Below are 23489 nucleotides of genomic sequence, written 5' to 3' on the forward strand. Positions count from 1 at the left end.
CCACCAGCCAGACACCTGGGAAATAATTTTCTGTAGTAGCTCAGAGTCCTCCTCATCTAGTGTCCCGCCTCACCACATGGCATAACATTGTGAAGTTGGTTGGATTGCTAATGTGGAAATTTATACCTTCTTCTGGTTTATACAGCATTTGGCCACACCTGGAGACACTCTAGCACAGTGGTGGGCAACCTGTGGCCCACGGGCCACACGCGGCCTGGCAGGCCGCCAGACAATTTGTTTACATTTGCTCACCCAGTGGCCGCGGTTCGCCGTTCCTGGCCAATGGGAGCTGTGGGAAGTGGTGGCCAGCATGTCCCTGTGGCCCACACCGCTTCCCGCAGCTCCCATTGGCCGGGAATGGCGAACCGCAGCCACTGGCATGCAGGTGGCCGTGCAAATGTAAACAAACTGTCCGGCGGCCTACCAGCGATTACCCTGATGGGCCGCAGGTTGCCCTCCACTGCTCTAGCAGGACAGGATGGTCTTTTCTGTTATGACATTTGCCATGTTCCTATCCCAATGAACGATTTTTTACTATTCTTATTGCAGGTACTTCCCATTTGGCATTGTGTTTCTCATTGCTGGGAAGATTTTGGAAATGGAGGATCCAGCTGTGATTGGAAAGAAATTGGGACTCTACGCCACAACGGTGGTGACAGGGCTAGTCATCCATGGACTTATTCTCTTGCCTTTGCTTTTCGCACTCATTACCAGGAAAAACCCCTTTGCTTTCATCCGGGGAATACTGCAAGCCCTGCTGATCGCCCTCGCGACATCATCCAGGTATGACAAAGTGGTCTGGTCGTCCTTCGTCACAGACAGTCCATTATTCCAGCTGAGAGGGAAGGTGGTTTCATTATTCAAGTCTAGGCTGTGTATAAATGTTTTCATCCTTGGTTTAGCACAAGGGTTTCCTGAGTAATGTACTAATCACTGGTCCCTCGTGTGCTATTTGTGCAAGGGAAATACTTTAGCAAACTCCTTTCAGCTATTTGAACTATGGGAGAGTTAAGCTACTTCCCCATTGTTTAAAACCCCCCCACCAAAAACAGTCTTTTGAATGAAGCTACAGCAAAAAAACAGGTGAAGTTTGAAACTTGAGATGTGGCTTGGGCCTAGTTCTCAATGAAAACTAGAGCCGCTGCCAGGTTTGAGCAGTGTGGGGGAGAATAACTCAGCGTGGTAAGAAATTAAAAGGAAGCCTGGCTCTTTCTGCACGTTCAGTCAGTTCTAAGGATTTTTAGAACCACCATAGAACCACAGCATTATCTATCCCTTTCCTAATGATTTCTAACATGGTTCACTTTTTTGACTGCTGCTGCACATTGAGTGGATGTTTTCAGAGAACTATCCACGACTTCAAGAGCTCTTTCTTGAGGGGTAACAGCTAATTTAGATCCCATCATTTTATATGTCTAGTTGGGATTATGTTTTCCAATGTGCATTACTTTGCACTTATCAACATTGAATTCCATTGGCCATTTTGTTGTCCAGTCACCTGGTTTGGCGAGATCCCTTTGTAACTCTTCGCAGTCAGCTTTTGTGTTGTCTGCAAACTTTGCCAACTGACTGTTCACCCCAATTGAGACAGAGTTCGGACACTTTCCTTCCACCATTGTTTAAGAGGGAGGTGGCAGCTGATGTACAGAATTTTCACTTGGCTTTATAAGCAGATCTGGTGACCTTGTGCCTCCAGCAGCCTTCTTATTAACTGCCTCGATGACACCGACAGCAATGGAGATTGTTATTTCTTTGCAATGCAGCTCAGCAACCCTGCCCATCACCCTGAAATGTCTTCTGGAAAACAATGGGATAGACAGACGGGTGGCACGATTTGTTCTCCCTGTTGGCGCAACCATTAATATGGATGGGACTGCGCTGTACGAGGCAGTCGCTGCAATCTTTATTGCTCAGGTCAACGAGTACGATTTGGACTTGGGACAAATTATAACTATAAGGTAAATACATTTCTTCCCTTATTTACACTAAATCTGTTCTCTTTCTTCCCTATCCAGATCTAAGGACAACGTATCATAACAGCTACCAAATTTCCCACTCAGCGTTGGTCATTCTATTACGTGTTTAAGGTAGCTGTGGTTGGACAGTAGTGTATCATCATAAGCATAGAAGTGTTTGACTACTTCTTTACCTGTTGCAGTGCCTCTGCCGTTCTGTATACTCTAAGGGCATGTCAACACTACAGATCCTAGAGCAGCATAGCCCCCCCGTGTGGATGCAGCCTGCACCGACAGGAGTTTCTCTATTGGGGCTGGTCCACACTGGGGCGGGGGATCGATCTAGGAAACGCAACTTCAGCTACGAGAATAGCGTAGCTGAAGTCGACGTTTCCTAGATCAAACTAAGTTTACTTACTCCGGGTCCACGCGGCGCAGGCAAGCTCCCCCGTCGACAGCGCTTCCTCCTCTCGGCGAGCAGGAGTTCCACAGTCGACGGGGCAGTGCTTCTGGGGTAGACACGCTTTGTGTACAAACGCTGTGCGAGGAAGCTGTATCTATACTAGGGGTTTTGTTGGCATAGCTGTGTTTTCACACCCCTGAACACCATAGTTATGTCAACTTAATGTTAAGTATAGATCAGGCGTAAAGCAGTACAATTCCCCTAGCCTGGGGGCAGTTATATTGGTAGAGAAGTGCTTCTACTGGTACAGCCTATTCCCATTCAGGGAGGGGAATAAGCCGGGCTGGTAAATGGCACCTCTGTACCAGTATCACTGTGTCCATGTTGGGGGCTGTACAAGTAGAACTATTTCAGTTTTTAAAAAAAATCACACCCTAACCAAGACAGTTACACAGAACCACTTGTGTATGTAGACCAGGCCTATGTTTTCATTCAAAAAACTCCTAAAGTGACACAGTGCTATCTTGTCAGTCTGCAGACAGCCTGACAATTCCCTGGAGAATGACGTGAACTACCCCATCCATCTCAATGAAACTGATGATTGTTTTTAAGTATTATCATTAACTATTTCACTGCTGATCAATTTAGCAGAAACACATATGGCCAATGTGCTTATCCTATAATCCCAAATCATGCTTTCATGTTTTGCCAGCGGCTAAAAGCCCCAAAGAGTCCCTATCTAGCTGCCAAAACCTGCAGTTCTCCTCTGAAAATGTATACAATACAGGTGTGAATTGCCAGTACAAAATTCTGTACCATGTTTACATCGGGACAATTCAGGGCAGAGTAAAATAAACTGAATTTATAGTGAGAGAAACATAAGGAACCCTGTGCTGACTGGATTAGTCGTTATAGTTCAGTTAATAATAACCTCTGTGCAACCTTAGCTCTGCCCCTTGTGTGTGTGTGTTAGTGAAGAGTCTTTAATTAATGCTCATTTACTATTCTTCTGCAGGACCCTGCCTCATTCAGTGTGTAGGACGAATAGTGCTCAGGGAATGAGGCTGCTGTGCGATATTTCTACTTGCCCTCACTCAATCCCATTTCACTGTCACAGGTCAGGGCAACTGCACCTTGATTCCCACTCCATGGTCCAGCCCAGGGCGTCCAGCCCAGGGCACCCACCCTCAGGCTTTCAACTCCCCAGCTGTTGCCTCGCTTTTGGGGGGAGGAGGGGGGAAGGAAGAGAGATCTGCGTCTCTCCTTTCTGGCCAGGGTATTTCCAGGCTGCACAGTTCCCTGCCTTTACTGTGTATTTCCCAGCACAGACAGGTCGCTCAAGGACACCTGCTTGCTTTTCTCTTCAGAGACAGCTAACTGGTGTAATTGCTCCAGTTTAAGCACCACACCGTTCTTTCTATGGAAGCCTACTTTATTCTTAAGGTAAAAAGCACTACAGAGACCAGAAGCATTACACAACAGCCAAATTGCATAGGACAAAATTTTGTTCTATGCAATTTGGCTTTCTTTTGAGGCCTGCCTATGGCTCAACACTGAAGTATCTGAGCACCTCACAAACATTCACAAATTCATCTTAACAACCCTGTGAGGTGTGGAGTGTGACAAAGTTCCTCCTCTGCCTTGGTGGGTTCTGCGCTTTCTGGTGGATTTGCTCGCCTCAGATGTTTTTGGCAGTCCTCAGTTTGGCTCCTTTTGTTAGTGGCACAAACCTGCCGTTCACTCGGCTAACCTCATCACTGGCCAGCATGGGGAAAAGGAGAACAATCCCCGCAGTCTCTGCTGGCCCACCTAATGGGTCGGGGGCCAGGCCAGAGACCTTCCCCTGGTGGGACCCACTGTCCAGATCAACTCCTCTTATATCAAATAGGGAGTTGGGGGAATGGGGGGAACCCAGACCCACCCTCTACTCCAGGTTCCAGCCCAGGGCCCTGTGGATTGCAGCTGTCTTTAGTGTCTCCTGTAACAGCTGCGTGACAGCTACAACTCCCTGGGCTACTTCCCCATGGCGTCCTCCCAACACCTTCTTTGTCCTCACCACCAGACCTCCCTCCTGATGTCTCATAACACTTGTACTTCTCAGTCCTCCAGCAGTACGCCTACTCACTCTCAGCTCCTCGCACGCCCCTCACTGACTGCAGTGAGGTCCTTTTTAAACCAGGTGCCCTGATTAGCCTGCCTGTCTCAATGGATTCTAGCAGCTTCTTAATTGGCTCCAGGTGTCCTAATTAGCCTGCCTTAATTGGTTCCAGCAAGTTCCTGATTGTTCTGGAACTGCCTCTGTTACCTTACCCAGGGAAAAGGGACCTGCTTAATCTGACTCTTATATATCTACCTTCCATCACTCTCCTGTAGCTATTTGGCCCGACCCTGTCACAGGAGCTATTATCTTAGGGCTGGTCTACACTGGGGGGGGATCGATCCAAGATACGCAACTTCAGCTACGCGAATAGCGTAGCTGAAGTCGAAGTATCTTGGATCGAATTACCTGGGGTCCAGACGGCGCGGGATCGACGGCCGCGGCTCCCCCGTCGACTGCGCTACCGCCGCTCGCTCCGGTGGAGTTCCGGAGTCAATGGTCAGCGCGTTCGGGGATCGATACATCGCGTCTTAACGAGACGCGATATATCGATCCCGGATAAATCGATTGCTATCTGCCGATACGGCAGGTAGTGAAGACGTACCCTTATTTACAGAGAGGGAACTGAAACACAGACCTAGGCTACATTTTTTCAAAAGTGTCCACTAATTCTGAGTGCAGCGGCCCTGTTGAGACACCAGGAGTCTGAAGCTGGGCCCTCAGAGACTGGGGAACACAAAATTAGAACCTTCATAGAATATCAGGGTTGGAAGGGACCTCAGGAGGTCATCTAGTCCAACCCCCTGCTCAAAGCAGGATCAATTCCCAACTAAATCATCCCAGCCAGGGCTTTGTCAAGCCGGGCCTTAAAAACCTCCAAGGAAGGAGACTCCACCACCTCCCTAGGTAACGCATTCCAGTGCTTCACCACCCTCCTAGTGAAATAGTGTTTCCTAATATCCAACCTAGACCTCCCCCACTGCAACTTGAGACCATTGCTCCTTGTTCTGTCATTTGCCACCACTGAGAACAGACGAGCTCCATCCTCTTTGGAACCCCCTTCAGGTAGTTGAAAGCAGCTATCAAATCCCCCCTCATTCTTCTCTTCTGGAGACTAAACAATCCCAGTTCCCTCAGCCTCTCCTCATAAGTCATGTGCTCCAGACCCCTAATCATTTTTGTTGCCCTCCGCTGGACTCTTTCCAATATTTCCACATCCTTCTTGTAGTGTGGGGCCCAAAACTGGACACAGTACTCCAGATGAGGCCTCACTAATGTCGAATAAAGGGGAACGATCACGTTCCTCGATCTGCTGGCAATGCCCCTACTTATACAGCCCAAGCTTCTTTGAAAATTTTTGGCCAACGTCCCTCAGGCTGTTTGTGGCAGAACAAGGGCTAGAACTCAGTTCTCTTGTGTCTCCGCCCACAAGAACATCCTTCTTCCACGTGCAGAATGTTGCCACATTTGCTACACCCCATCCTGCTACTGCTGTGAAAGACACACCGAACTCATTCACTCCATACCTGCCTCATTCACTGCCCCAGCAGTACAGTAAGTGAGGTTAGACTCTTCTGGAAAAGATTTCAGAACTCATTCTAGCTAGCAACGGACAACCTGAGAAACATGACAGCAAGAGAAGAGGCTTCTCTTTTATCGACAAGGGGGATTCACAGTCAGCCTTATAATGAGACCATGGTTGCAACCTTAGCTGTACAGAGGCTGTCACCTCTCCATAATTACATATCCTTCTGCTTCACAAATGCAGGCTTCTACTGCTTCAGCTGAAGCTAAAGTGTTGTTTGCGGTCACCTATGGATGGACAGATGGACACATTCTCTCTCTCGCTTTCTCACTGCCACTGAAGTCAATAGCAAGAAATTCCTGTTGACTTCAGTGGAAGCAGGACAGGGCCTAAAGCTATCCGCCACAAAAATCTGTATTAAAACTTTGCTTAATTACAGGCAATCTTCTTCCAATCTAGCCTGCACATACATTTTCAAGGAACCTTTGCTATATGGAAAGTTTGCAGGGGTCGGAACAAGCCACTAGGTGCACAGAAACATCAGACATATGTTGAAATATTTCTGTAATCTACAATGGTGGCTCACTGGTTGAGACAGGCAGATAAATCGGGGGGCACACTGAGGCTTAATACCGAGGGGCTTATGAGTGAGTGTTCCCCAGCTAGCCAACAGCGCTTGCCAGGGCAATGTGAAAGCCCACGAGGGGGTGAGGCTAGGTAATGAATGCACTGATCTTTCATTGGAAGAGTTGACGTTTAATTTGCCATACAATCAAAACCATTAAGAGCCTTCCAAGTGCCAAAGGTTCTGTGGCCTTTCTATTTCTGCAGCATAACAGCGACAGCAGCAAGCATAGGTGCAGCGGGAATCCCCCAATCAGGACTCGTTACAATGGTCATTGTACTAACCTCTGTTGGCCTTCCCACTGATGACATCACACTGATCATTGCAGTTGACTGGGCTTTGTAAGTATTTTTTTTTCCATATCCTATGTTGTTGCTTTTAGTCTTCAGGACAGTGACGCCTGAGTATTCTGACTATACAAATGTAGCTACAGTAGTTCTAATAGATGTGACTGGAGTCTAAGGGGATACAGAACAAGGCATGGAACCAGGAACTCTGCATTGTATTCTTGTCTCTGCCACGGACTTCTTGGGACACCCTGAGGAAATCACTGAAGCACAGTTTTCTTAAGTGGCTAGTGATTTATGGGGCCAACATTTTGGATACCCAGCTTGGGCCTGATTTTAGAAGTTCCATGGACTTTGATAGGAATCATGGGTGTTCAGTCCTGATGAAAGTCAGGCACCAGGCTCAGTGCCCAATTTTGAAAATGTGGCCTATGTATCTCTTTTAATGCAGGTTGTGATCCATTTGGTGATGGCATATGATGGGCTCTCCAGACCTTCCCTAGAGCCCTCAAATAGAACGCAGAGGAAATCTTCCTTCCTAAAACAGTCTGACCCATGTAGGTACGTTCTCAAGACTCGCCTGAGGTTGAGAACATGCCAAATTCTCTCCTTCCTAGTGTGGGGACAGGAACGAGGGAGAGAAAATTCCTTGGTTTGAGTGGAAGGGACAAAACTAGGAGGAGAACAGAGCATGACTTTGTTGCTGTGGAACATCAGCTGGGCGGGGCTGCTAGTTCCCTTATTCACCAGAAATACCTCCTTAAGTGTGAGGAACTGGAGGTCAGAGCAGGACAAGGGTACAAAGGAGGGATCACTTGGCTTTTGAATACCAAGTTAAAACTGCAAAGGGCCACCAGAAACCTGATGGTGGGAATGAAGGGAGGAAAGAGACTGTCCTAAGAAATTTGGACACTAGGCCCATAAGCGACTAAGAGCAGAGGCGTGAATTTTTATGGAACTAGGTGCCAACCCCTCAGTAAACGGGGCGTGTAAGAAATGCTCACTGAAATTTTGGCTCTCCTAGCTGAGGTCCCCCTACCGCTACACCATGCCAGGGATGGACCATCCTGGTAGCACGCAAAGGAGGTACTCTCCTTATGAGATTGAGGCACTGTCTGAGTCATCCTGTCAGAGGTGCTCCGCTCTGTTACTGATCATACATACAGAGGCACCTAGAGCTCCCAGGTCTGGATGTACCACTAGCCCTTTCTGAAGAATGTCTAGGCAGGTAGAGGGAGGGTGTTGAGCCCATCTGGACAATCTCAGCTCACTGAGCTATGTCTTTCACTGCCATACTGGGATTTGAGGAAGAGAGGACCCTGGGGAGAGCTGCCTTTTTTAGTTCCTTCACATAAAAGGTAGCAGGAGAAACCAGACAGAAGTTCCCACAGACTAGCAACCCATTATGAGCAAGAGCCTACAGTGCTAGGTGTTCCTGTAACTAGTAATACCACCAGCTGTGGTACCGCTGGCACATGGCCTTTCCTTTCGATGGGAACAGGTCCATGGTACGAGTCCCCTGCTGGCCAGTTAAGTCAAAAATTTCCTCCTGTAGAGACATCTAATGGAATACTTTTGACCTGCAAGCCAGCCTACCTGGCCATTTAGGTGGTTTGTGTTGTACAGGGTTTTCCTCAACAGCAGATTCTTTTCCATCCTGTTGAACAGAAGTGTGCTTTCCTTGAGCAGTATTGGGTTCAAATAACCACACACAACATAGCAGTGCCTATCAGCACATTTTCCCCTGTATGTCTTGCAGAGCTCTAAGAGCACCAGTCTGATTGCCCTGGTCTGAGGACGTTTACACCAAAGCTCTTCCCCCTCCTAACCGCTGCCCTGTAGCACTAGGATGGCCGTGTGTACAGCCTAGCCCAGCCCAGCATTCGTGTATCGGTTGCGATGCAGAGTCCCGAGTTAGTGCAGAGATACGCTCTCTCTCCGCTTGTGCTGGCTCTGCCACCAACACAGATAACTTCACATCTTTGGCAACCTTCACTGGGGCCTCCGGATTGTTGGAAAGCCCTCGACTGACGCTATGTCCATCTGACTGTCAAGGGGGTTATGGTTCTGGGATGCAATCCAGACCAGTGAGGTGGCGTGCCACCACTTGCCCTGCAACCATGGGTGCCTTATAATACTGTGCTGCTGTAGCTCCCAGCCTGGGCCTCTCACAGCCAGTGACCAGCATGCAGGTCACACGCTTAGTGTGTGCGCGCTGCACAGCCCTGAGCCAGCAGCCTGTCTAGAGCCCCACCGCCCACTCTGGCTTCCGCCAGCTTGGTTACAACCAGCAGGGTGACCCCAACTCACTCCCAGTGCAGAATCTTCCCCAAACTTCGTGTCCTGAAATGGCCAGCCCTTTCCTGGGCAGCTCAGAGAAACAAGGTTCATTTGATCCTCTAAAGACACAAAAACACATCACAGCTTATTAACTTAACGGGTAAATACACCCTCCCCTTTTAACACTGCACTGAGCTGGCTTATAGTAAAATGAAACAAATTTATTAACAATAGGACAGAGGTTAAGTGACACTCAGTAAAAGGAATGAAGTCAGAAAGGGTTACAAGCAAATAAAAGCAAAAACACACATTAAAAGTCTAAAACTTAATCTAGCAAGATACAAGCTTGTTCAAGATGGTTTCTCTAACTAGTCCTTCTTCCCAGCCAGGGCTGACTTTCCCTCAGCCAGGACCATCCACAAAAGCACAAGGTGCTGGCTTCCCTTGTCTCCTTAGGCGAAAGACCTTTGCCTAAGCAGGTTTCTCACCTATATTCAGGTCCCCCCACACTGAAGGACCCATCTTCCTCAGCTTGCAGGAACTCTGGCCTCTTGTGTCTGTCTAGTGACAGATGCCAAAGAGTTCCCCCCCACCCCCCTTCCTATGAGGTTTCCATTCCCCTGTATGATTTCTATGTAAATGGGGCTTCCATTGTTTGATTCTACCATGCTTAATTTGCATAGGAGACAGGTCGTTAGCTGTGACATTCCCTCCTACCTGGGCAGACAGCACAGCCGAATATCACTGAGTATCTATAATTCCTTATAGTGTTAATACATTTCAGAACGATATGAATCACATGTGTCTCAACTTTCAGAGAAGGCCTCACTCTAAACATGTGTATAATACAGTAATGCAGCACACAATCCGTTGATTCAGTTGCTTATCACTTGAGGTTCAGCCCCCCTCCCCTGGCTTTATAGACCAGCCCACCTGTGAAATGGATTCTGACAAGTAAAACACAGACCAAGCTTCCCTCTCCTGCCTGGTGTAGATGCCATGTTGTCTTTATGTAAACTGAGGTAAACACATATTCCTTTGTTTAGGACAGACCAGTTTAACAACTCCCCATGACACACCTGGTTTGAACAGAGTTATCATTCCAGCATATGTCCTTAACGCTTCGTACCTATCACGTACACACATCACACAAGAATAGTAATGACCAGTGAGTTATTCATTTTCAAATACCACCTCACAAGGCATATTTTGTACAAAGATTATGACAATAATGTGTAGGGTGTGAATATGGGGGTGTGTCGTGTCACAATAACAAAGTCTGAGCACAAAACTATGCTGCCCAGAAGGGAGAGGACAAACCGCAGTGGGCATAATGGGGCTGCCGAGCTGAGATCTCTGACTGATGCAGCTTCCCAAGTGTCTCTTCCAATAGAAAGATCCTGCTTTGTCTACTGGTACCTCTAGTCTATACAGACTAGTTCATGTGAGGGGCAATGGGAATCTTCTTGCATGGGCGGTGAGTTCTATGGGCCATATTCCTGGGAATATTCCTGGCCCGTGGCCCGGCTCCAGCAATGTCTCTCCCTCAGCCCTGCCTTCCGCCCCCGGGCACTCCCCTCCACGCGTCCCCTGAGCCATTTAACTCAGGGCCCCCACCCACCACCGGCAGCACAGCAGAGCTCAGCGGCTTCCTGCCTGCTCACTCCACGTGGCTGCCGGCCCCTCCCTGCAGCCCCTGGGCCGGGTGGGTTGGGTCTGTGTCCACGGCGCTGCTCCCTGTGGCCAATAGGAAGCTGCGGGGGCAGCGCCTCAGGGTAGCAGCGCGCAGAGGCGCCGCCCCCCCCCCCGGCCCGGCCCGCCTCACCTAGGAGACCCAGGTAAGCGCCACATCCCCCTCCCAGAATCTGCACCCCCCACCCCTTTCCAACACCCCCCTCCCGTCTCCAAACTCCCTCTCAGAGCCTGCACCCCCTCCCTCCGCATCCCCTCCCATTCCCAAACTCCCTCCCAGAGCCTGCACCCCTCACCCCTTCCTGCATCCCCACCCCCTGCCCCAGCCCGGAGCCTGCACCCAGCACCCAAACTCCATCCCAGAGCCTGCTCCCCCAGACCCCCTCCCCCACCCAAACTCCCTCCAAGAGTCCAACCTCTCACCCCTTTTGCACCCAAACTCCCTCCCAGAGCCTGTACCCTGCATCCCTCCTGCCCCCCAATCCCCTGCCCCAGCCCAGGGCCTGCACCCCAGACCTCATCCCCCGACCCAAACTCCCTCCCGGAGCCTTAGGCAGGTGGGTGTGGAGTTTTGGGGGGGGGGCCCTCTGGGCACCACCAAAATTTCTACAGACCTGCCACCCCGTCTTTTTGTCATTTACCATTAGGCTCCGTGATTCGAATACTGCAGAGTCTCTGGGACTGCCTGTGTAAGTCTATAATTAACTATAACTACTTCAGAAAAAAACCTGGGCATCATTGTAAGACAGCTCAATGAAGATCTCTGCTCAGTGTGAAGCTTTCAGATCAGATGACCACTTTGATAGGGATGTCCTACAGTCATTGTTTAACCTAGCATCCACCTCCAAGCAAACAGGCAGCTGTTCTCCACAAAGAGTGGAGAATTATTCAGAGAACGACTGGTTGCTTACCTTACAGTAACTGATTCTTCCAGATGTTTTGTCCACATGGATTCCACAGTCTGCCCTCCTTCCCATTACTAGAGTGACTCTGGCATTCTGTATTGGCAAAGCACCTGAGGGACTGTTGGACCTGCTTTGTGCCCTTAGCTGGGGATGAGAGAGGACATCAGCCCCCATGGACTCTGCTGGCCAAAAGAATCTGATCTCATGCACTTGTGCACCAAGATTAGAAACCAGATGGACAATCACTCCAAGAGGAATGGGACTGCATATGTTAGAGAGGAAACAAATAAGAGGAGACATGTCAGAGATACAGAGAGGGCAGAAATTACGCTTATTCAGAGGTTTTAAGTACAGAAGGGATCACTATGGTCACAGTCTGATTGCCTACACAACTCAAGCCATAGATTTTCACTCAGTAATTTCTGCTTCAAGTCCAAAAACCTGTGGGTGAATTAGAACATATCTGTTGGAGTCTTTAAATCAAGACCGATGACTTTACGTGATGGAGAAACCACCATATCCCTTGATAAGCTGTTCCTATGGTAAATTACACTCAACATTTTGCATCCTGTTTTCAGTTTAAATTTTTCTAATCCAACTTTCGGCCGTTGACTCTTGTTGTACCCCTCTCTGACAAAGAACACTGTAGAATCAAGGCTTGTCTACACAGAGAATCAAAAAAATTAATTCAAATTAATTTTTAAAGTGGATTAAATGGCATGAAACCCCTGGGTGGACACTCGTATTCAGAATTAGAGTGGCTTTCACTTAATTCGATTAAACGTAGGGCTTGTTTCCACCCAGCTGGCTGCTGTAACGCTTCACTGAGGCTATTACCTGCACCCACAGAAGGGGTTCTCCTGTCGGCGGAGATAATCCACCCCCCCCGAGAGGCAGTAGCCAGGGCGAGAATTCTCCCCTTGACCTAGCGCTGTCTATACCATGGGTTAGGGCAGTTTAACGGCATCACTTGGGGTTGTGGATTTTTCACACCCCTGAGCGGTTCTACAGACCTAATTGCCTCGTGTAGATCAGGCCTAAATCAAATTAAATCCACTTTATTTCTGAATAAGAACATGCACACAGGTGTTTAATGCAGTTTAACTAATCCACTTTAAATTCACACCTTTAGTTAATTCAGCTCAATTTTCCCGAGTGTCCCTCTGTAAACAAGACCTCAGATATCTTCTCCTTCTTCAAGTATGTACAGACCATGACCAGGTCATCCCTTGACTTAGAGCTTGTCTACACTGGCAATTTGCAGCACTGCAACTTTCTCGCTCAGGCGTGTGAAAAAACACCCCCCTGAGCGCAGCAAGTTTCAGCGCTGTAAAGTACCAGTGTAAACAGTCCCCCAGCGCTGGGAGCCCGGCTCCCAGCGCTGGGAGCTACGCTCCTCATGGAGCACTGGAAGAGCTCTCTCCCAGCGCTCTGCCACGACCACACAAGCCACGTTAAAGCGCTGCCACAGCAGCGCTTTAGCTTTGCCAGTGTAGACTAGCCCTTAGCCTCCTCTATGACAGGCATTCTTGAAAATCTTGAGGTATCATTAGAGGTGGTTTTGGAACAAATTGATAAATTAAACAGCAATAAGTCACCAGGACCAGATGGGATTCACCCAAGAATAGCAAATGTGAAATTGCAGAACTACTAACTCTAGTCTGTAACCTATCATTTAAATCAGCTTCTGTACCAGATGACTGGAGGATAGCTAATGTGACGCCAATTTTTTAAAAGGGCTCCAGCGGTGATCCCAGCAATTACAGGCCTGTAAGCCTGACTTCAGTACTAGGCAAACTAGTTGAAACTATAATAAAAAACAATATTGTCAAACATATAGATGAACATAATTTGTTGAGGAAAAGTCAACATGGTTTTAGTAAAGGGAAATCATGCCTCACCAATCTATTAGAATTCTTTGAGGGGGTCAACAAGCATGTGGACCAAGGGGATCCAGTGGATATAGTGTACTTAGATTTTCAGAAAGCCTTTGACAAGGTCCCTCACCAAAGCCTCCTATGCAAAGTAAGCTGCCACAGGATAAGAGGGAAGGTTCTCTCATGGATTGGTAACTGGCTAAACGATAGGAAACAAAGGGTAGGAATAAATGGTCAGTTTTCAGAATGGAGAGCGGTAAATAGTGGTGTCCCCCAGGGGTCTGTACTGGGCCCAGTCCTATTCAACATATTCATAAACAATCTGGAAAAAGGAGTAAACAGTGAGGTGGCAAAATTTGCAGATGATACAAAACTACTAAAGATAGTTAAGTCCCAGGCGGACTGCGAAGAGCTCCAAAAGGATCTCACAAAACTGGGTGACGGGGCAACAAAATGGCAGATGAAATTTAATGTTGGTAAATGCAAAATAATGCACATTGGAAAGCATAATCCTAACTATACATATACAATGATGGGGTCTAAATTAGCTGTTACCACTCTAAAAAGAGATCTTGGAGTCATTGTGGATAGTTCTCTGAAAACATCCACTCAATGTGCAGCGGCAGTCAAAAAAGTGAACAGATGTTGGGAATCATTAAGAAAGGGATAGATAATAAGACAGAAAATATATTGCCTCTATATAAATCCATGGTACGCCCACATCTTGAATACTGTGTGCAGATGTGGTTGCCCCAGCTCAAAAAAGATATATTGGAATTGGAAAGGGTTCAGAAAAGGGCAAAAAAAAATGATTAGGGGTATGGAACGGCTTCCGTATGAGGAGAGATTAATAAGACGGGGACTTTTCAGCTTGGAAAAGAGACGACTAAGGGGGGATATGATTCAGGTCTATAAAATCATGACTGGTGTAGAGAAAGTAGATAAGGAAGTGTTGTTTACTACATCTCATAACACAAGAACTAGGGGTCACCAAATGAAATTAATAGGCAGGCTTAAAATAAATAAAAGGAAATATTTCTTCACACAACGCACAGTCAACCTTTGCCAGAGGATGTTGTGAAGGCCAAGACCACAAGAGGGTTCAAAAAAGAACTAAATAAATTCATGAAGGATAGGTCCAACTATAGCTATTAGCCAGGATAAGCTAGGGAATGGTTTCCCTAGCCTCTGTTTGCCAGAAGCTGGGAATGAGCGACAGACAGGTGATGGATCACTTGGTGATTCCCTGTTCTGTTCATTCCCTCTAGGGCACCTGGCATTGGCCACTGTTGGAAGACAGGATACTGGGCTAGATGGACCTTTGGTCTGACCCAGTAGGGCCATTCTTATGTTCTTATCTCTTCCTTAGGCCATGTCTACACACAAAAAATTATGTCGACTTAAGTTACATTGGCATACAGCAGCCGCAGTTATTACATCGCTTGTACTTGTGCGCACTATGCTCCTTGTGTCGGCACACACCTCCTCACCAGAAGCGCTGGTATCGATGCCGAGTGCAGGGCACTGTGGCTCAGTGTTCCACTGTGCAACTTGCCACCAGGCGACACAGGATGTTTTGGGAAGTTTTTGCAATGCCTCATGAAGCAGAAACGAGTTGCACAGGTGTGACTAGGAGCATGGGGTCAACTTCTCATAATGAAGTGTTCTCCATCCCATAATTTCATCTGCATCCCGTAATATTTCACACCTCTTCAAAATCCCCCATAAACCTATGTATCCCGCCTCACTGTCCGCTATCTGACAAGCACGTGGAGCTTGCACAGCTCCGCGTTATTGTCATGAGTGTTGCAAGCACAGGGTGCCTAATCTTGCAGTACACCTCTACCCCGATATAACGCTGTCCTCAGGAGCCAAAAAATCTTACCGTGTTATAGGTGAAACCGCATTATATCGAACTTGCTTTGATCCGCCAGAGTGCGCAGGCCCCCCCCCCCCCCGGCGCGCTGCTTTACCGCGTTATATCTGAATTCGTGTTATATCGGGTCGCGTTATATTGGGGTAGAGGTGTATTTGCAGAGCCCCAAGAGGAGCTGTGGGGAACATGACATTTCCTTGAAGGCTAGATCACTGTGGGACATAGACAGAAACAAGTCAAGGTTGTTGGTGGCATTCACAGAGCAGCTGCAAGTGGTGGAGCACTGCTTCTGGGCCTGAGAAACAAGCACTGACTGGTAGAATCGCATTGTTGTGCAGGTTTGGGATGACAAGCAGTAGCTGCAGAATTTTTGGATGCACAAAGCCACATTCCTGGATCTGTCCGCCAAACTTGCCCCAGTCCGCCAGCGCAGGGACACCAAAATGAGAGCTGCATTGACAGTGAAGAAGTGAGTGGTGATTGCACTGTGGAAATTTGCAATGCCAAATTGCTACCGGTCGGTGGGAAATCATCTTGGAGTTGGGAAATGCACCATGGAGGCCACTGTCATGCAAGTGTGCAAGGCCATTACACACCACCTGCTATGCAGGACTCTGGGCAATATGCAGGACACAGTGGATGGTTCTGCAGCAATAGGCTTCCTGAACTTCGGAGGGTCAATAGATGGCATGCACATCCCTATTTTAACACCAGACCACCTTGCCACAGAGTACATTACGGTAATGCAAGTGCTGGTGGATCACCGGGGATGCTTTACTGACATCACTGTGGGCGGGACAGGGAAGGTGCATGCTGCAAGCATCTTTAAGAACACAGGACTGTTCAAAAAGCTGCAAGCAGGGACTTTCCTTCCCAACCAGCAGATTACCATTGGGAATGTTGAAATCACAATATCCTGGGAGACCCAGCCTACCCCTTGCTCCCACGGCTCATGAATCCATACACTGGCCATCTTGACAGCACCAAGGAATGCTTCAACTATCAGCTCAGCAGGTGCAAAACAACAGTTGAATGGGCCTTTGGGTCACTGGCGTTGTTTACTTACAACGTTGGACCTCAGTGAAAAAAAGATCCCAATGGTGATAGCTGCCTGCTGTGTCCTGCATATCACCTGTGAATCAAAGGGGGAAAGTTTCCACCGGGGCGGAGCTGGAGCTGCTGAATTTGAACAGCCGAACACAAGGGCTATTAGAAGGGTTCAGTACAGAGCTACGTAGCTCAGGAAGACTTTGAAAGAACATTTAATAGTGAGCCAGAACAGTGTGTGTTGCTGCAGTGTACTCTACCTGGCCTTGCTCTTTTGCAGCCTGGTACGATTCTTGTGGTGATTGTGTGTGTGTAGAAATAGAACATTGCCAATGCACCTATTAATATAGGCTTGAACGAGGTTATGGTTTCTGTGACAAAATGAAGTAACAGGAAATTGGTGCTTGTCAGACGTGCTCAGCACCAGACAGCACATGTTGTGAACTAATAAAGATGAATTTTGTTCCAAAAATGGATTTTTATTCTGTAACATGAACCAGGCAATTACAAAACCTTTTGAAACTTAATAAATGAAGGGGACAGAACTTATGAAGGGGACAGAACAAAACATTTCCATTTCAGGTACACACACCCCAACCATGGCTTTCACAGGTCAGTCTACGTGTAGTTGTGATTGTCTTTCACGTCCCTTGGGGTGGAGTGGTGGGGGCAGTGCAGCGACCTACGTTCCCTGTAAGCTGCGCGGATGCGCAGCAGCCTACTTAGCACCACGCAGGCGCTTAGGGACCCCGGCCAGGGACCTGCTGCGGCCCCCACCTAGCCCAGCCCCCAACCTGCCACGGGAGGGGCACCCCTCCCCCGGCCCCAACTCACCCTGCGGCCTGGACCTGCCATGGCTGTAGTGGCCCAGACCCAGCCGCGGCCCTCCCCTGGTACGGACCTGCTGGAGCCAGGGGAGGGGCACCCATCCTGCAGCCCCAGCCCTAGAGCTCCCACAGCAGGGACAGGTACCTCTCCTATCCCAGCCCAGTTGCTGCTGCAGGGACAGAGTGCTGGGGGGGGGTGTCCTCTCTCCCCACCGTAGCCCCGGAGCACCCTCCTACACCCCAAATCCTTGATCCCGGCCCCACCCCCCCAGCCGGAGCCCTCACCCCCTGCACTCAACCCTCTGGCCCTCGTCCCCGGCCCTGCCCAAGCCCTCACCCCCTACACCCCAACCCTCTGCCCCAGCCTTCAGCCCCCTCCCACTGGAACCCCTCAGCCCCACCCCCACCACATGAATTTTGTTATATGCACCTCCATATTGGTACACATAAAATTCATCCTGCACATGGGTGGGAAAAATTAGCGGGAACACTGGCAGCAACCCCAATGCCATGTGGAATATTGAGGGGGGTGAAGGGAGGCGATACTGAGTTCTCTATGGGCTGCAGAGGGAGGCGAGCACAGGATTCTTATACCTGCAGGTTACCAGAGTCAGTGCAGCATCTGTTTGCTGCCTGAGAAGCCCCATTATATCCCCCTCTCCTTTTCGTGCTTGGACTCCCGGGCCTTTCTCCTCTCAACTTTTCCCTCTCCATGCTGTCTGAAATGGTCATCCTCCAGGCCCTGGTCTCATTCTCTGATGCAGCACAGGCCTGCATGATCCCATGGAACATGCCAGCCCGAGTCCTCTTCTTTCTCCTCCTCATCTGGCTCAGGCTTTCTGCGGGTGTGGAGGAGGAGACCCTGAAGGCCACAATGGCAGCAGCTGCAGATTCAACATCGAGAGGTACCATTGTTAGTGTATTCACAATGGAAATAGAAACTTAGGATACAGTAACTCCTCACTTGACGTTGTAGTTACGTTCCTGAAAAATGCAACTTTAAGTGAAACGATGTTAAACTAATCCAATTTCCCCATAAAATTTAATGTAAATGCGGGGGGCTAGGTTCCAAGGAAATTTTTGGGGGGCAGACAAAAGGCATTATATACTGTACAGTACTGTACTGTGGTTGGGAACGGCCCCTGGCTTACCTCACACGGGCACAGCCTGCTGCAGGCAAGGATGCTAGGAAGCACCTTCACAGCAATAGTAGCAGCTTCCCCGAAGAACAGGCGCCGACTTTGCCGGGGGATGCTCCAGGCCCGCCACTTCCTGTCCCTGCTCCACTCCAGGCCCACCTCTTCCCACCCTCCTCCACAACATGCCGCATCCCCGCTCCTCCCCCGCCCCCGAAAGTCCTAAGCGCCGCCAAACAGCTGTTTGGTGGCGCTTAAGACTTTCTGTGAGGGAGGGAGGGGCAGGAGAGGAGACGTGGTGCTTCCCTGCTCCTCCCCCTCCCTCCCAGAAAGTCCCAAGCGCCACCAAACAAAGTTAAGCAGGAGGATGTTAAGTGAGGAGTTACTGTACTGAACCCCCTTCCCTTGCTCCCCAAATGTTGTAAGCAGTACATTCTCACATCTGCTTGGGCTTGACAGAGCCCAGCCCCACTCACAGCACCTGCCATTATGAATATGGCCCTCGGGGGGGGGGAGGAGGTAAGGGAAATGAGGGGGGGATAGCTCACAAGCATGAGTATGTGTGTATGGGGCAATGAGACTGAATACTAGCACCGCTTTCCACAGGCAGGGGTGATTTTAGCTGGTATCTCACTCCTGAGGGTAACTGAGGCAGAGAGCACAGCTGCTGTTTGCATCCTGAAGCCACCCAGGCCCTTCTTAAAAAAGGGAAGAAGGAGAAGCCGGGGAACTACAGACCGGTCAGCCTCACCTCGGTCCCTGGGAAATTCATGGAGCAGGTCCTGAAGGAAACCACTTTGAAGCACTTGGAAGAGAGGAAGGTGATCAGGAACAGTCAACATGGATTCACCAAGGGCAAGTCATGCCTGACCAATCTGATTGCCTTCTATGATGAGATAACTGGCTCTATGGATATGGGGAAAGCAGCGGACATGATATATTTTGACTTTAGTAAAGCTTTTGATACAGTCTCCCACGGTGTTCTTACCAGCAAGTTAAAGAAGTATGGATTGGATGAATGGACTATAAAGTGGATAGAAAGCTGGCCAGATTGTTGGTCTCAACGGGTAGTGATCAACAGTTCGATGTCTAGTTGGCAGCCGGTATCAAGCGGAGTGCCCCAGGGGTCGGTCCTGGGGCCAGTTTTGTTCAACATCTTTATTAATGATCTGGAGGATGGGATTAATTGCACCCTCAGCAAGTTTGCAGATGACACTAAGCTGTGGGGGGGGAGGTAGATACGCTGGAGGGTAGGGATAGGGTCCAGAGTGACCTAGACAACTTGGAGGATTGGGCCAAAAGAAATCTGATGAGGTTCAACAAGGACAAGTGCAGAGTCCTGCACTTTGGACGGAAGAATCCCATGCACTGCTACAGGCTGGGGACTGACTGGCTAAGCAGCAGTTCTGCAGAAAAGGACCTGGGAATTACAGTGGATGAGAAGCTGGATATGAGTCAGCAGTGTGCCCTTGTTGCCAAGAAGGCCAACGGCATATTGGGCTGCATTAGTAGGAGCATTGCCAGCAGATCGAGGGAAGTGATTATTCCCCTCTATTCGGCACTGGTGAGGCCACATCTGGAGTATTACGTACAGTTTTGGGCCCCTCACTACAGAAAGGATGTGGACAAATTGGAGAGAGTCCAGCAGAAGGCAACAAAAGTGATTAGGGGGCTGGGACACATCACTTACAAGGAGAGGCTGAGGGAACTGGGCTTGTTTAGTCCGCAGAAGAGAAGAGCGAGGGGGATTTGATAGCAGCCTTCAACTACCTGAAGGGGGGTTCCAAAGGGGATGGAGCTTGGCTGTTCTCAGTGGTGGCAGATGACAGAAGAAGGAGCAATGGTCTCAAGTTGCAGTGGGGGAGGTCTAGGATGGATATTAGGAAACACTTTCACTAGGAGGGTGGTGAAGCACTGGAATGGGTTACCTAGGGAGGAGGTGGAATCTCCATACTTAAGGTACGTCTACTACCCGCCGGATTGGATAGCGATCGATCTATCGGGGATCGATTTATCGCGTGTAGTGTAGACACGATAAATCGATCCCTGATCGCTCTCCCATCGACTGCTGAACTCTAGTTCGGTGAGAGGCGGAAGCAAAGTCGACGGGGGAGCGGCAGCCATCGATCCCGTGCCGCGAGGATGCGAAGTGATTCTAAGTCGATCTAAGATACGTCGACTTCAGCTACATTATTCTCGTAGCTGAAGTTGCGTATCTTAGATCGATCCCCCCCCACCAGTGTAGACCAGGCCTTAGAGGTTTTTAAGGCCTGGTTTAACAAAGCCCTGGCTGGGATGATTTAGTTGGGAACTGGTCCTGCTTTGAGCAGGGGATTGGCCTAGATGACCTCCTGAGGTCTCTTCCAACCCCAATCTTCTATGATTCTATGGTATGCTGCTAGCCTGTGCTCTGCAATGGTTGTCTGCTGAAGTAATTGCTAAGTGGCGTGGTAAAGTGTCCTACCGCAGCAGAAAAAAGAAGGCAGCCCTTCCCAGAAACCTTCGGTAGAGGATTGCAGAATACCTCCATCAAAGTTTCATTGAGATTTCTCCAAAGGATTCGGGGCACATAAACAAACTGCTCCATGTGGCCCCTCTCTTGGTTGTTTCACTACTTCTTCTAGCACAAGTAAAAAAAAGTAAATTAACAGATGTGTCCTGCTACTTTGGGGTTTCCATCCCTGGATTTTCAAAGAAAATAGCATATTTACCAGAGGTTCCTTCCCCTGCATCAGGCTTCCCTGAGCTGGACTGTCGGGACTGGCTGGTGGAGTCAAAAACATGTCCTGGCTCACTGGGCAGCTAGATCCCCCGGTTGCCTGGTCCCCATATTCCTCCTCCACCTCCTCCTCACTGTTCACGGCAGGGGTCTGTGACTTGGGCTCCTTTAAAGTACTGACAGGGCTCTCGGAGGTCATGGTGAGGTCTCCACCAAGGATGGCATGCAGCGCTTTGTAAGAGTGGCAGGTCTGCAACTCCGCACCATATCGGTTGTTGCACTCTCTTGCCTTCTGGTATGCCTGCCCCAGGTCCTTGGCTTTCAGGAGGCACTGCCGCTGGTCCCCCTTGTAGCTCTTCTCCTGCTGTCCCTGAGCAATCTGCTCTTAAGGGTCACATTTCTATGACTGGAGTGGAGCTGGGCTTGCAGAGCCTCTTCTCCCCACAGGCTCAGGAGATCCAATACCTCCTGTGTACTCCAGGCAGGAGCACATCTGCAGCATGTAGCCGGGCATGGTCAGCTGGGCAGTTACACTCACCAGTGGAGAGAGGCTAGGTGTGCTCATCAAGCCGGGCAATCAGGAAAAGGAATTTCAAAAATGTGTGGAGTTTTTAAAGGGAGGGGCAGCTTCTTGTCCCCATGACCCTTAGGCAGCGAATGTGAGGCATTGTGGGACAGCTCCTGGAGGCCAAGAACAGTTGATGTAAGTAACGTAGTGTCTACGCGGATACTGCATCGACCTAACTACATCCACCCTGAATCTATGCTGCTTGGGGAGGTGGTGCTATTCAGTTGGTGTAGTGGGGCAGTTACGTCAGTAAAAGTGAAATTTAAGTGTAGACACATCCATAGGGAGGTCTACATAAACTGTCTTGTGTTGACATAACCGTGCAGTGTAGACTAGGCCTTAGTTTAAAGGATTTAGGAGCAGAAATCTTTCAATGGGAATTGCACTCCTAAAAATCCGAGGCATTTTAAGGAGCTTTATCTATTTAGGGGGCGTTTTACCCAACTCTTGCATTGTAAAGTGTTTTTGAGACCTCAAATCATTCTTGTAGCTTTTCTCTGAATCCTGTTTTCAACATCCTCTTTAGAGTGTGGACACCAAAAGTGAATACAGTATTCCAGTAGTAGTCCCATCAATACATATGCTAAGGTACTATCTACTTCTACTTTTATAAGTAAAATTGTTATAAAATCTATAAAATTTTAGATTTTGTAACTTTTTTGAATTCACAGTTTGGTAAATCAAAAATGTAGGGCTCAATGACCTGACCTTGTCCTTTTGAATAGCTGTTGCATTTTACTCCAGAGGCAGTTGCCTGGCAATGTCAGGTGAAGCAAATCAGTGTACTGTGAGTGTATATATTTAAAGCACTTTGGGATCTCTTTGGGATAAAAAGGTAGTATGGAAATGCAAGAGGTTATTTATTTTGCTTGTGTTCTTACAGGGGAAATCAGATTAATCTTCCCAATATCTGTCACCACCGGCACTTTCACCAAAGCTAGCTGGCTCTCACTGCTCTTTTTTCTTCTAGAGATCGACTTAGAACAATGACCAATGTCCTGGGTGACGCACTTGCTGCGGGCATCATAGCACACGTCTGCCAGAAAGATTTTGCCCCGAAGCCAGAGAAAGTACGTATATCCATTTGGGAGGAAAAAAAGAGAGGGGTGCCGGAGCAAAAATCAAATACAGAAACTGTGGGCAGGTCAGGGAGTAGAATTAAGAGCAAATCTTTCTTGTTTTTGCAGCAAGATCCAGTGAGCGACACAGAGAAGCTTTCTTCTGCAGAGAACTCCCTTCTCCAGCCCAAAGACCACGTGATGGAAATGATTGTCGAAACGTTGTCCGAACGAACAGGAGTTAATTACAGTATCTGCCAGGTGTAATGGCCACAGCATTTTCATCCCCAGGAAGGGGATTCCGGTGCTAAAACGTTGCCAATCTACTCTGGGTGTAGATGTGGACCTGACTGTGCACAAAGAAGGCAGAAAAATCCATTATTTTCTATGGCGGTGTTTGGGAGGCTCCAAAGACCTACCGCAGCATAACTGTACTGGCCAGAAGTTAAATAAGAAGCAGCAGTGCCAACTGCTTGCGGCTTGAACCCGAGAGGCTACAGCTATGACGTTGTTGTCTTGACAGTCCAAAACAACAGATTTTTAAAGGTTTCATGCCACTAGTTTCTCAACACAATTTCCCCCCCCCCCAGAACAGAGGAATGGACAGTTAT

General features: G+C 48.7%; 1 protein-coding gene across 1 annotated transcript in view; it reads left to right on the plus strand.

Moving 5' to 3' along the window:
• The window catches only part of LOC135894084 (excitatory amino acid transporter 5-like), a 94473-nt gene extending 71328 nt beyond the window's left edge, over positions 1-23145 (plus strand). Inside the window, exons 7-11 of the mRNA XM_065422105.1 lie at positions 550-783; positions 1764-1958; positions 6813-6947; positions 22791-22890; positions 23008-23145. Of these exons, the coding sequence (XP_065278177.1) occupies positions 550-783; positions 1764-1958; positions 6813-6947; positions 22791-22890; positions 23008-23145 (802 nt within the window). The remainder of the gene's footprint in view (positions 1-549; positions 784-1763; positions 1959-6812; positions 6948-22790; positions 22891-23007) is intronic.
• The last annotated feature ends 344 nt before the right edge of the window (positions 23146-23489 follow it).

Source organism: Emys orbicularis, chromosome 24, assembly GCF_028017835.1.
Source record: "Emys orbicularis isolate rEmyOrb1 chromosome 24, rEmyOrb1.hap1, whole genome shotgun sequence".
Lineage (NCBI taxonomy): Eukaryota > Metazoa > Chordata > Testudines > Emydidae > Emys > Emys orbicularis.